The 15,087-nt window shown below is 40.6% G+C and overlaps 1 protein-coding gene across 1 annotated transcript; it reads right to left on the bottom strand.

Annotated features, from left to right (window-relative positions):
* Positions 1–7,499: 7,499 nt before the first annotated feature.
* LOC149524648 (protein NYNRIN-like) lies at positions 7,500–9,776 on the bottom strand. The gene has a single exon (XM_089776926.1). The coding sequence runs from the start codon at positions 9,774–9,776 to the stop codon at positions 7,500–7,502; it is 2,277 nt and encodes a 758-aa protein (XP_089633052.1).
* Positions 9,777–15,087: the final 5,311 nt, after the last annotated feature.

Raw genomic sequence — 15,087 nt, 5'->3', positions numbered from 1 at the left:
TTAGTATTATTCTAAATTAAGAGTAGAATTCACATCAACCTAATTTGGTCATAGATATACAAAAGCATAATAATTTAAAAAAGACTTGTGGCAGTCTCTATATTGTTTTAAGCTGGAAAACGGTTGTACTGCACACTATTAGAAATTTGTTTCCTGGTGTATGTATCCATATTAAGTTTGTGGAGTGCTATAATGTATATTAGTATATGTTCAGAAAAAGCAGACTGAGCATTTTCTTATGAAGCCTTGACATAACATGGACTTTATTGGTAGTGATAGGAAAGATAAAATGCTTTTTCTGAATTAATTTTGGTTACTTAATCTAAAGCTTTTGCTTAGGGCACTCTTTATATATGGAGGAATATATGAGCTCTGGCAAAAAAAGTGAAAGTCTGAAAGCACACAGAGAGGGTAAAGAAGCAATGCGAAATAATCCTGGTTAAAAAGAAATAAAGAAAAGTTAAAATGGTCACTTGATGGATATATAGAAAACACTACCTGTGTGAATGAGAATTGAAATCTGGCCCTTAGAGACTGAGCTTCTTCTCCCAAAAAGAAAAGTGGTACATGAAAATAGTTCACATAAAGAAATTTGTAGAGGGTAAAAGTTGGGAAACTGAGTCACAAGTCCGTCCAATGTAGGATTAATTAATGTTTCCTTTATTTATATAATTTCAGGCAGAATTATTTCAACTTATAGTATCTGAACACACATTTATGACAGACAAATAATAACAGAATAGACAAAATTAGTAAATTACTATATGCTGTGGTACCCAAGGTGCCCAGCTTGAGAAATTCAGCTGACAGTCAGACAGACATACAAATAGATAGATTAAAGCTTTCTATTTCTCTACAAGTATCACAGTTTGAATGGTGCCTGTCAAAATGGACCCACTGTAACTAATGAAGCAGAAAAATGCATAGCATGCAGTACATCTATCAGGCCATGCATGCAATAGTAAGTGCATGTTCACAGGTCAGCATTTAAACTGCAGTATTCAGATATCGCTTTTACATTGCAAATATTGTTACTGTTTTTTTAACAGCTCTGCACAATTTATCATCTATTCTTTATCTGCAATTTCAGGAGAAACGTGCTCTGTGAGCTTGGAAGAATGTCTGGACAAGCCCTGTAGGAATGGAGGAACCTGTGAAGATGTAATGAATGGCTTCAAATGCAATTGCCCATCTGGTAAGGATTTATAAGCTTTTACATTACTCTGCATTACTCTGAGTAAAGTCACTTTTACATTAGTTGAACTGCTGTTATTGGGATGTTATAAAATACTGTAAAGTAAGAGCATCTTGTCTGCATCTTGAAAAACACATTGCTATTATTTGTAAAAGTAAATATGAAGACTTTTTGGGACCATTTGTCTATGAAGAAGTTTGATAAACAATAATCTAGCTCAGAGAAAAAATTACCTGCCAGATTTTCATTCTAAATCATACAATTAAACAAAACAAACAAAAATTACAGTAAATTCTTTCAGGATAAAAAAAGCATCTATATATAACTAAATCTGACTAAATGTGGTTTTTTAAAATAGTTAGTTAGTTAGTTAGTTAGTTAGTTAGTTAGTTAGTTAGTTAGTTAGTTAGTTTGGTTTATGCCAGGCTTAAATTTTTTTTCTGGATTTCCGATTCTTTGTTTCTCTGTTTGTTTGAAATGTAAGTCCCAATTCTGTAAAATATTCCTACATATGACATTCCTATATTTGATTAATCAATTAATATAGGAATTGATTAAGCACCCATCACACTAATCAGATTAATGTGCTGGGTGCTGTTCAGACACAGAAAAGATCCTGTCCCTATTGTGATGCAGTGTAAAACCCCATTGACACTGGAGGTTTAACAAGGAGTTTGAGAGTTCAATTAAACCTGCTGGTTTTAAGAAGGTTTCTTAACAAGGGTTCAAATTTCCTTAAAAAAGGAATCAGAAAATTTAGCTAATGACCGAGGAGACAGGAGCTTGTTGTTGTTTATTAATCTGTGAGCATGGTCTGCTTGAAATGAGGAGAAAATATAATTTGAAAGGCAATAAGAGTTAGCTCCTCCTATGGTGGATTTCAAAATAGAAATTATATATTTTTGGGGATTTATTGGAGACCCATATGAGAATCTGGTGGACTATATCCATGAAGGAAGCATGACGCTTACGACCTTGGGAAGCATGAGAAGAATGTAGGTATACAGTGAACACTGGAAGGGGCTACTGAAGAGATGAACAAAGTAAGAAGTAGCCCAGAGAGGAAGCAGTGGGTCTCAGTAAACAGACTGGGTCTGCTTAATTCAGGATACTTTTTCTGGAGCCCAAATAAGAGGGAGGATTAGGATTTCCAAACTGGCCAAGACCTTGGACACAATTGACAGAAGAACTAAAATTTAGACTTGAGCCAAAGACTTAATATAGACAAAATAGTCAGAATGGGGAAAGGGGTAGCAAAATGAGCAAATAGAAAACAATATGTGGATGATAGTTGTGTGGGAATGGTTAGGAGGGATATTGAAGGGAGAAGGTTCATTGAAAGGGAGGAAGATGAGGGAGACATGGTCAATAGGATTGCAGGAATCTGTTTTTAGACTAGACCACCAAGTGAAAAAGGGACCCTGGTAGCTTCAATCAGCATTAGTAGCTAGGTCATTAAGGGTGCATCAATACAGCAGAGCTTAAATCAAAATAAGATACACAGATTGAGCTATGTCAATTGCACAGCTTATTCTGAAATAGCATATTTCAAAATTAGGAGTGTCTACACAGCACTTATTTTGAAATAGAGCACTCTTCCTCCAACTTCCCTTACTCCTTGTACAATGAAGGTTACAGAAGTCCTCTAGCATGACAGCATTTTGATATTATTTAGAAATAACTACCTGCTGTGTAAACGTGGACTAAGTTATTTCAAAATAACAATAGCTATTTTGAAAATTTTTTGCTGTGTAGATGTACCCTTGGGGTGTACCTACATAGCACCCTACACTCAAAATAAGACATGCAATTTGCATAGTGCAAATTGCGTATCTTATATCCATTGAATTTAAAAATAAAGCACTATTTCAAGCCATCCCTTAACCCTCATGGAACAAGGGTTACTGGGATGCTGAAATAACGTGCCAATTATTTTGAAATATTTCTAAATAATGGGTCCCTTGTTAAGACGTGGAGTAGCTATTTTGGGATTCCTCCAGTATCCCGAAATAACCGTGTAATGTGGACATATGCTAAGGGTGGATATTATAGAGGTCTTAAAAATTATGAATGGTATGGAGAAGATGAATGTAGAAGTGTTATTATCCCTTCACATATCACAAGAACCTAGTGCGTCAGCCAGTGAAATTAATAAGCAGGAGGTTTGAAACAAACACAAGCGGATACTACTCTATATAACACAGTCTCCTGGTGGAATTCATTGCTATGAGATGTTTTGTGGGTCAACATTATACTTCAGTTCAAAAAAGAATTAAGGAAGTTCATGGAGGACAGGTCCGTCAAGATTTATTAGTCATGATGGTCAGGAATGCAACCCCATGGTCCAGTTATCCCTAATCCTCCAACGGTCCGAAAGTGAGTCTGTACAATAGGGGATGGATCACACAAATCTCCCCTGTTCTATCCATTCTTCCTGAAGCATCTGGCCCTGGCCACTGTTTAAGACAGGATACTGGGCTACAAAGACCATAGCTCTGAGCAATTAAGGCTCTCATAATTTTTAAATGACCATTGACTTTTGAACCTTTTCTTCACTGCCATTTGCAGTTACATGTTTAGTGTTGTTCTGAGAAACTAGATTTGTAAAACATGTTCTAGTTATATGAATATACAATTGGAGGTGGGAAAAAGAGAGTTTTACTTCCAATTTTAACATATGGCATTGGGCAAATGGTCTACTACCTGACCCCCTTTTTGCTATCAGGAAATGTAAGTGCATCTCCTTTTCACAAAGGTGTTGTGAGGCTAGTTAATGCATGTATAGATAATGTTTGTAAAGTGATTTGAAAAGGAAAAGGCACTATGTAAATTGCAAGCATTATTATTTGATTCTAACAGGAGAATAATTTCCAAATATGAAAGGACTAATTCCAGGTAGTACCTGAGCAAGAAATGACAATCTAACTTCCTGTCTCCATGCTTTAATTGAATATGCATCTTTTACTGGCTGTCTGATAGTAAGTAGGTTTCCTTGATCAAAGGAACAATAGCTGCTATGTGCAGGGTTTTTCTCTTAAATAAATAGCCCAGATCTGAAAGAGCCTTGTTTTTAGCACAACTAATAATATATATTTCCAAGGAAAACAACACAAGCAGCATAGATAATCTGGTTATAGACAGTCTGCTGTACTTTAAATGAGAATATGTGGGTCAATAATTGAATGTTTGACTAGATGGCCCATAGCTAGTACTTTATTCCCTTGTTTTCCTTTACAAGAATTTTCATTTACTATCACTGCAGCCTCCTGTGAAAATAACTTATTAATGAAAACTTGCAGCTCTATTTTGTGTAATCTTTTGGACATTATTGTGTTAATTTTAAATTGCTTGGTTGATAAATGTTTATTACCATTCCCTGGTCACTTCTTTTCACCTCCTTATCTGTTATGCTTGCTTGTTGCATCTCAATTTTTGGAGGTGCAAGCATGGTCTCCTATGCAGTACTTACAAAAATGGGGCCTTTGTAATTGCAATTACAATTACACAGTATAAGGTGTGGGCTATCATCTGCATAGAGTGGCTTTTTTTTTTAGTAGTGGTATTTTCACTATTACAGTAGTATTTAGAATTTTCAGTCAGGGATTACAGCTTCATTATTTTAGGTTCTTTTAATCCCATCACAAAGAAATGGTCCCTGCTTGCAGACTTTATAGTCTAAGTCAGTCAAGGTATATTTTTTTGTTTTTTGTTTTTAATTCCAGAGGGATTCATTACGTTTTTTTCTGCCCTGCTCTGTATGGGTATGTCTACATTTGCCCCCTACTTCAAAGTAGGGAGGCAAATGAAGCATACCGAAGCTGCAAATCAAGCCTGGGATTTAAATATCCCGCGCTTGCTTTGCATGTTCCCAGCCGGTCGCCATTTTAGAAATTCACTAGAAATTCATTTTAGAAATTCGTCTACACGTGGCAGTGAAATGGGAGTCCGATTTAAAGCCCCTAATTCGAATTAGCTGGTAAACCTCATTGCAGGAGGAATATTGTTGCATACCATCAACATTGATTATTAAGGGGACACTCAGCCCATAGTTGCAGCTGCTTCTAATAGCTCTGGCTAATCCCACATCATAAAACATCCAGACCCCCATGATCACGTAACTCTTTCACATCATCCATGCACAGCACAGGTTATTGTATCAGTGACATTTATTTCTGAATAGAGCAGAGGAGAAATCCCCTCCCCCACAAAAAATCAAATAAAAAGCTATAGAAATGTACATATTTGAGGGTATGTCTACATTACAAAGTTAATTCAAACTAACAGCCGTTAGTTCGAATTAACTTTAATAGCGTCTATACATACAAACTGCTAGTTCAAATTTAATTCGAACTAGCGGAGCGCTTAATTTGAACTAGGTAAACCTCATTCTACGAGGACTAACGCCTAGTTTGAATTAAGAAGTTTGAATTAAGGGCTGTGTAGCTTAATTTTGAACTACCTGAGGCTAGCCCTTCCCAGGTTGTCCTGGTGGCCCCTCTGGGCCAAACCAGGGAAACTCTTCTGCCCCCCTCCTAGCCCCAGAGCCCTTAAAGGGGCATGGTCTGGCTACAGTGCTTGTACCAGTTGCAAGCCTGCCAGCACCCAGCCAGCAGACTGTTACGTGAATACTTTTAATAAGTACCAACAGATCAAGGATGCCAAAGGTGTAAGAGGGCAATCCTCAAAGAAGTGCTCGGCACTTCCCAATCCTCTAGGAATGGTAAAACAGGTTGGACCTCTATCCGTATCTATTCACCGTTTAAAGTGCGAACCGCAATGAATGAAAACATAAGTCCCAGGTATAAATTTTATAACAACAGGACTATATTGTTCAACAAAGTAAAAATTTAACACACAATATCTCGGTTTAACAATAACCCGGGGGCAGTCCCCGTTATACAATAACCTAAAGGATAAGGAGGGGAAGTCCCCTCAAATCCTTGAATATTACCAGAGTCTTCGACGATAGTGGAGCCGCGGAAGCTGGTGACCTCAAGCCTTTGGCTGTTTTGGAGCCTCGGGCGAGGAACAACCAGGCGATCCCTCGTCGGGCGATTTGAGACAGGATAGTCCCACGAAGGCAGGAATTGGGAACGACGACCGGCGATTTGTCTTCCACGGATCGTTCTCTCGTCAGCCCTTTTCACGCTCTTCGGTAGCGTTTCGAACCAGCAATGGTAGACCCTGTACTTAACCTATCCTAACCCTAAAATAAAAGCCTACACTCTCCAAACGCACCCGTCGAACAAACACGATGACGGCCGACCTTACGTTGACCGACGCACCTGTCGATGACACATGGGAGATCTATCCTATTCTAAGAACTAAACTACACTAACTAAAGTGGGAAAAAGACCTTCCGTCATGTAACCCAAGGAAGAGAACTAGAACACCATAAAGATGTCCGGTACCACAAGGATACCTAGTACCATTAAGATACTAACAGATCCTGTATATGACAAATACCATTAAGGTATTCTTTCTGGAAAAGAGCCCAGGCTAGGATGCTCTACTAACCCGACGAACCCACGACGCTACAGGCCCCAGCTATGTCCGGGAACTAGCACAAACTGATGTTCGGTCCAAACTTATATAGGGTGGTCTCATACATATTCATTACCTAGATGTTTTAAATTGATTGGATTTAGCAAGGATGCTTTTCCAGCGTGGTATGAATTGATTGGCTGATAGAAGTGCTCATGCATATTCATACTTATGCAAATTTAACTGACAGGTAGCTCAGGTTTTGAACTCAAATATTCCACCTGCACATTCTGTGCCATACCTAACTGTAAAAGACAAATCTGCAAAGTTCTAGGTACAAAATGGAGTTTTGGACTCCATTTTGGAAAACTACATTTTAAACAGCTTTTCCATTATTAATGGTCTTACAAACATTTTCTTATAATTCACAATTCTTCACAGCATTGACAAGAGTACATAGTGCTATATTACATCACTTATATCCATTACAGGAGGCAGGCCTTAAAATTTACTCAGATCATTCCTCTATTCAGCATTTCTGCCTTACATTTCCCCTCCTTGATAAAGATCGAAAGGAAAATGAAGATATTTATCACATTAATTTAGGCAGATTCGAATGCAAAGACCTTCTCGGACAATTTTCTTGGTGGACAACAGAAATAACAGGACAAAGCTATTACATAAATGGTCAATATGGTGATATAAATGATGATCAAACCTAAGGGATTGGTTAGTATAGATGTAATACTAATATAACCTACGTCTCCAACGATGTTTCCATATTCTTCCTTCCTAGCGATCTTCCATTTAAGTTTCTTCTTTAATCTCCTTTCCACTCTTTCAGTTGGGATGAGTGAAACCACTTTATGATTTTTCGGTTCTTTTTGGTGGGGATTTCTATTTGATAGACAGTGGGACCTGCTTTATTGATGATGTAGCACGGTCCCATCCACCGAGGCGAAAGAGGATGGCTCTTTTCACTGAAATGCCGGTATAAAATCTTGTCACCAACATTCCACTTGTGGAATTTTAATTCATCTCCCAGTCTTTTATCCATCTTCCAGATGTTACTTCCCAGATTGATTGCTACAGACTTCTGAATATCGCTTATTGTTTCCAACAGCCGCTTCAGGTATTCGGAGGTTTTGATCCGAGGGTGAAAACTTTCAGGTGGCACCCCTCCTTCAACCCACCAAACTTCTGGCGTACGCATCAAGCAGCTGAATAGGACCTCGTAAGGGGTATAACTATGCGCCCGCATGGTAGATCGTATTGCCATTAGAATAAGCGGGAGATGTACATCCCATTGCTTTCCCGACGTTTCCACTACTTTCCTTAGAGCTGTCTTCAGGACACGATTCGATCTTTCTACAAGTCCCAAGGACTGTGGGTGTCCTGCAATATGGAAACGTTGCTTGATATTTAGTGCAATACACAGCTGCCTGATTATCTCAGCTGTGAAATGTGACCCTTGGTCACTATCGATGACTATCGGTATCCCGTATCTTGAAAATATTTCATTCAGTAGCACTCTAGCCGTTGTTTTGGCTGTAGAATTCCTTGTTGGAATGGCCTCAATCCATTTGGTAAATGGATCAACTATTACCAAACAATATTCGTTCCCTTTTCCCGTCCTAGGGAGCGGCCCAATGTAGTCAATTTGGATCTGTCTCCAGGGTTCATCTATCGATTGGTGTTTTAGGAGAACGTGGGTGTTAACCAATTTTGGATTGTTTTGGGCGCACCTCAGACAATTGTTGATATACTTCTCGGTATCCGCCCTCACTTGAGGCCACCAAGCCACTGTTTTGATGCGGGATAAGGTCTTTTCTAGACTGAAATGGCCTTGGACGTGCGCTAATTCTATCAAGTCCCTTCTTAGAGTTGTTGGCATTATTAGAAGAGGATAAGATTGATCCTCCCTGTTCTCCATGACTTCATGAGCCATCACTGGTCCTTTTTCATGACGTTTAATAATATAACTTCTATTTCGCCCTTGTCTTAGCAATTCCATAATCTCTCTATCTATATTCTGTAGCTTTACAATGTCCACAGTATCTTTCAATGGCGGAACATCGATTACAGCAACGATTTCTTCTTGATGTGTTGGCAATTTCCAGATCTGATCATTTCCTAACCTGGCAGCTTGTTTGGCTAACCAATCGACTTCATTATTAAGCATGGATATCTCTTTTTGATCTTTTCGATGTGCACGCACCTTGAAAAGATAGGTCTCACCCCTCCTTTCTTCGGCGAGGCTCCAAGCATGATTTAATAGCTGGGCATACTTTACTGGTCGCTTATCATTTGTGCACATATCTTGTTCTTTCCAGACGATCATCCAGTCGATGAATGATCGGAGCACCCAATCTGAGTCAGTGCAAATAGCCAGATTTTCTTGAGTGTCAGCATCCTCTAAAGCTAAAATGATAGCAATAATCTCTGCAGCTTGCGCTGATGGAATATTCACAAGTTTTTGAATCTTTTTCCCTGTAGACGCTTGGAGAGCTGCCACACCAGTGACTACACTGCCCTCATGTCGATAACAGCTGCCATCAACCACATATATTTGTGTGGCATTGTTCTTCACATCTTCATATTTAGTTAGGAGGTCAAACGGTGACTTGACCTTTGATTTTCCAGATTCTGGAAGTGGACACTGATGATCTTGTCCAGGATCTATTGGAGTTGCAAGGACTGCGGGAACCATTGGCAAGTTCTTTGTTGGCTCAACTTTGATGTCATGGTTCATCAAGGTTAGCGTCCATTTCGCTAGCCTTGGATGACTCACTCGGCCATTGTTAGCCTGGCCGGAAATGATGTATCGTACGGGGGTATGACTGGTTTTCAAAACGATGGGTGGCTTTCCAATTAGGCATTCCCAATGGATCAGCACACACGTTAGAGCCAATACTTCTTTTTCACACGCTGAATATTGTCTTTCACAGCCGGACAGAGTTTTAGAGCCATAGGCTACCGGCTTTAACGAGGTACCCTGTTCTTGTAACAGAACCGCTCCAATCGCCTCCTTGCCTGCAGTTAGGGATAGATGATACTCCTTATCTGGATTCGGGTAAGCTAGTGCCGGTGCTTTCATTAAAGCTGTTCGGAGGTATTGAAAAGCTTGCTTTTGCTCTTCGCCCCATTCCCACTCTTGCCTTTTATTTAACAGTTTGTGGAGTGGTCGGGCGTTTTTGCCGAACTCCTCGATAAAATCTTGAGAGAAACCAACTAGACCTAAAAAGGTCCGGAGGCTGTGTACGTTGGTGGGCGCTGGTAGCTTAGAGATCAGCTACACTCTTGCTTGGTCTGGTTTTCTTCCAGCTTGTCCAAGCTGTACACCTAGATAATTTACTTTCTTCTTCACAAGCTGTGCCTTTTCTGGGTTAATTAAGAACCCTGCTTTTCGTAAGGCAGCTAATACCTCTTCTAATACCTTCAAATGAGACTTCTGGTCTTCCGTAGCAATTAATATGTCAACAACATATGACATAATATGCTTGGCACTTGGCAGATCTTTCAGGACCTTCCGAATGATTCTGTGACATATCGTTGGCGAGTTGTGGAAACCTTGTGGTAGTCTTGTAAAAGTATACTGTTGGTCCTTGAAAGTAAATGCAAACTTATGCCAAGCAGAGGGGGCGATTGGTATCGAGAAGAATGCATTACTTATATCGATGACTGAAAACCATCTTGCACCTTCAGCAATTTGGGCCATGATTTCCGGAAATTTGGCCACAATAGGAGCCATCCTCGGGGTCACTTTATTAACACCCCGGTAGTCCACTGTCAACCTCCACGTTTTTCCGTCTGCTTTAAGCACGGGCCATATGGGTGAATTACAGGGACTTTGTGTCTTAATTAAAACTCCCTGGGAGACTAAGTTGTTGATAGTCTCCTCTATTCCATTCTCTGCTTCTGAAGGGTAGCGATATTGCCTTAGCGGTTTTGGATCCGGACCAGGAACTTCCACAACTTCACTGGTTTTCCCACAACTTTGCTTGTGTGTGGCAAACATTGCCAGCTGATCTTTAATTGCTTCTTGGATATCTTCATCCCAGTTAGGTATTTTTAAACCTTCACTTGCCTTGATTGCACCTAGGCGATGTCCACTGGAAATTACCACAGCAGCATCTGCTCTGTCAAATTCTGCCCGTCGGACTCGTCTATTTGGTAGATCAATAATGAGACCGAGTTTTCGCATTATGTCACTTCCTAATATGCCGGTGCCATCTAGATCTTGAAGACCTATTAGCAGTCTAGCTTCCATATTCCCTATTCTACAAGTGATATCACTGGCAAAGGGCACTTTTGATTTTTTTCCATTATAGGATTGCAATATCTTAAAGAAGGTAAACTTAGATTGTCTTACTGTTGGAGATGCTTGTGTACAGATTATGCTAGTGGATGCCCCTGTGTCCACCAACATTCTTTGTATTACTTTTCCAAATCGGCCTTCTAATTCCACTGAAATTGTGAGTCTTCCAAATACATCATAACTAATTTCAGTAAGATTTTCTAGGGGCAGAGGCCGATTCAGGCTTCTTCAATATTGAGCAGTATCAATGGCTGATATCGGAGGGTTTTGTCCCTGGGATATCATTGGGGAAACATTTGTCTCCAGTCTTGCCAACTCAATGAATATCTCATCAATCTCCATCTCCCATACCTTAGGCCATGGGAGGTATCTAGCTAGTCTATTGGCGAGGATCTGTCTAGTGGTAACTAGATCTTCTCTTTTACCTTTAAACATCTTAGTCGGCTGGAAAGGTAAAGATTCTCTATCATTATTTTGTTTGTATATATTATTTCTCTGATCTTTCCTCGGAACTGGAGGTGGTCTTCTTCTACCCATTCCCTGAGTTCTCACATCCTTTACCTCGGATATCTTCTTGTGAGGCATGGTAATTTTTATCAATCCGGCTTGCACTTGCCATTCAAACACTTCCCTGACTCTATTCTTCATAATATCCAACGACACTCTGTCGATATCTAGACCACTCAATGATGCTTTGATGGATGGAATGAGCCCTTTAAACAGACATCTTCTAAATTCAGGAGTGTCGTGGACTGTTTCCCCATTTGTTCCTTTAGCTAGGCCTGCCAATCTTTGTAGCAGTTCTTTTCGGATGAAGTATAGTTTGGTCCTCTCTCCTTCAAGCTGTTTATCTGCATAATATCTACCTCAAATATCATCATTCGGGTAAAACACATTATAAATAGCTTTAAACATCATGTTGAAGTCGGGATTGATGGTAGTGGCAAGGTCTGCAGGGAATGCAATGAAATCTTCAGGTAGTAAGCATTCTCTTAAGACCACAAGAATATCATCACTAGTCAAATTGGTTCTGGCCAGCTTTGCCATCCAATTAAGCGCATTGGATCTTCTACAAGGTCCCAAATTTTGCCCTACGGCTCTCGCTTGTTCCGGTGATAAGATCTTCCTCTCATATTTCACCACTGGAGTTGGATTTCCAGGGTGGAACACTTCGGTGGTAATTATAGGTTCCATCATGCCTTCTACTAACTGTTTGGTTAGAAGGGTGTTTTCATAAATGTCCTTCTCTATTCCTTTGTTTATGGCAGAGACAAATCCTCTTGCCAGACCCAATTTTTGTTCCAGTTCCACAATCTTTTCCTGACATTTGGTGTGATCTGCCAATACAGAAACCTGTTGCCTCTTGTTATCTAATAGTTGCCTTCGAATCATTAAACTTGACTGCATTATCGGATAATTCCTTCTCTAGATACTGACATCTACTCATGACTTCTTCCATTTGCCGAGTTAAAGCATCCTTTTGCATACAAATCAATTCATATTTCTTTTCTCTTTTCTCCAAATCAGATTTTAAATTTTCAATGGTTGCATCCTGTAACAACCTTACTTCTTGAGCATCCTTAAATTGTTTTCCTAAGCTTTGTACCTCCTCATTCAGGGATTTGGTTATCACAGCCAGACGGTGAATGAGAGCTCTTTTCTTTGTCTTTTTGTTAGGTTTTGGTTTACTAGTTATGTACTTTTCCCACATAACCTTAAAATTATTTAGGCTTTTAACACCAATTAACTCAGTAACATCCCAAACATTTACATTCTTTACATATTCATTAATATCTGACTCAAGACAACATTTATTAGACTGCTCCAGGGATCGACAGCCTTCAAGTCCAAATACTTTGGTCGCCATCACGTCGGGCTAGACTCTTTGAGCTACTCACCAACTCACAAAGCTGGATGAAACCTGATAAATTCTGGGGTTATTGGGTACAGTAGGTTGATCAAGCCTCACTGTCCCACAGAATTTACCTTAAAACTATCAAAAATAACTGTGCAGTTTGGGTTTGGTATGCCTTGGAACCCTGCACAGTAAGCTGCGCTGATCCTTTAAGGTGCTGCATGCAGTAAGCGGTGGTTGCCAAGCAACGCCAATGAACGTTCCGTGCTAGGCAACGTTCCAATATGCAAATCACCCTATGCAAATGTTAACCTATTTAAATTACCCTGAACGTTCCACGCCAACCCAAAATGGCGGAACTGCGAACATTCGGAACCCTCAAAGGAAAACTTTTATGAGGGGTTTAAATGAGGTTTCTGGCTTGTTAGTCCAAACCTCTTAGTTCGATACCTCTCAAATTCGAACTACTTCTGTTATGGACCACGGGCTCTTGGACCAGGTAACCAAGAGGGGCTCTCTGAAAATATGCAGAGAGTTCCAGATTTCTGGTTCGAACTCCTCAGAGTCGAACCACCCAGAAGGACTAAGCCTTAAGACAGTGAGACTCTGCTCAAGGCTTGAATTGCTTGCCTCGAGCTACTCCGAACTCAGACTTCTCTTGAAACACTGACCTTATTTAACCTAACCTAAGCCTACCTCAGTTCGAACTTAGTAGTTCGAACTGAGACTACTACTTAATTCTAGGCTTTAACTTCCTATGCTAGGCCTCTTAAAGGCACAGGGACTGAGATGAGTGTGAACCGTTTTCAGTCAGGATTAAGAAAGGCATTGGGCAGTTTGGTGGTTCCTGGGGACCCCAAACTATGGGTGGCCAATCCACGGCCCAGGGATACCTATCCCCTCCTAGCTACCTTTATCTACCTAAACCCACAACGTTAACAGTATTCACCCAGGGAAACCCTTTGTTAACTCGAGATATTGTGCAAACTAAAAATCCAATTAATTGCACTTTAAGAGAGGTCCTGCTGCGGTCGCCAAACTGTTACGTGAATACTTTTAATAAGTACCAACAGATCAAGGATGCCAAAGGTGTAAGAGGGCAATCCTCAAAGAAGTGCTCGGCACTTCCCAATCCTCTAGGGATGGTAAAACAGATTGGACCTCTATCCGTATCTATTCACCGTTTAAAGTGCGAACCGCAATGAATGAAAACATAAGTCCCAGGTATAAATTTTATAACAACAGGACTATATTGTTCAACAAAGTAAAAATTTAACACACAATATCTCGGTTTAACAATAACCCGGGGGCAGTCCCCGTTATACAATAACCTAAAGGATAAGGAGGGGAAGTCCCCTGAAATCCTTGAATATTACCAGTCTTCGACGATAGTGGAGCCGCGGAAGCTGGTGACCTCTTACACCTTTGGCATCCTTGATCTGTTGGTACTTATTAAAAGTATTCACGTAACAAGACCCTGCAACTGGCATCGCATGAGCCAGCCACCCGCTGCTACCCAGCCCTCCACCTCTTCCCAGGACCAGGCTGGCATTTCCCAGGAGCCTGTCCAGGGCCGCAAGAGGCGGGTGCCCACCTGGTCTAGTGCGGAGATCATGGACCTCATCCAGATTTGGGGGGAGGCCTCCAACGTCCATAATCTCTGCACTAGGCACAGGAAAGTGGCCGTCTAGGACAGGATAGCTGCCAGCCTGGCCAGCAAAGGCCACATGCGAACCCAGGAGCAGGTTTTCATGAAAATCAAGTTGGTCCAGTGAGACCCTGAGCCCTGGGCTTAGAACATAAGAACATAAAAACGGTCGTACTGGTTCAGACCAAAGGTCCATCTAGCCCAGTAGCCTGTCTGCCGAAAGCGGCCAGCACCAGGTACCCCAGAGGGGATAGATCGAAGATAATGACCAAGCGATTTGTTTCGTGCCATCCATCTCCAGCCTTCCACAAACAGAAGCCAGGGATACTACCCCCAGGTTCCTACCCCCTGGCTAATAGCACTCCATAGACCCAACCTCCATGAATTTATCTAACTTCTCTGTAAACTCTGTTATAGTTCCAGCCTTTACAGCCTCCTGTGGCAAGGAGTTCCACAGGTTGACTATGTGCTGTGTGAAGAAGAACTTGCTTTTATTAGTTTTAAGCCTGCTACCCATTAATTTCATTTGATGGCCTCTAGTCCTTCTATTATGGGAATTAATGAAGAACTTTTCTTTATTCACCCTC

This window comes from Pelodiscus sinensis, chromosome 3 (genome assembly GCF_052426305.1).
Source record: "Pelodiscus sinensis isolate ZL-2025 chromosome 3, ASM5242630v1, whole genome shotgun sequence".
NCBI lineage: Eukaryota > Metazoa > Chordata > Testudines > Trionychidae > Pelodiscus > Pelodiscus sinensis.
Note: the sequence above shows the minus strand (reverse complement) of the source record. Positions and strands in the feature narration are given on the sequence as shown.

What these genes read in the sequence shown, in the direction of transcription:
- LOC149524648 (XM_089776926.1), bottom strand. Translation starts at nt 9,776, where the DNA reads ATGAAAGCACCGGCACTAGCTTACCCGAATCCAGATAAGGAGTATCAT.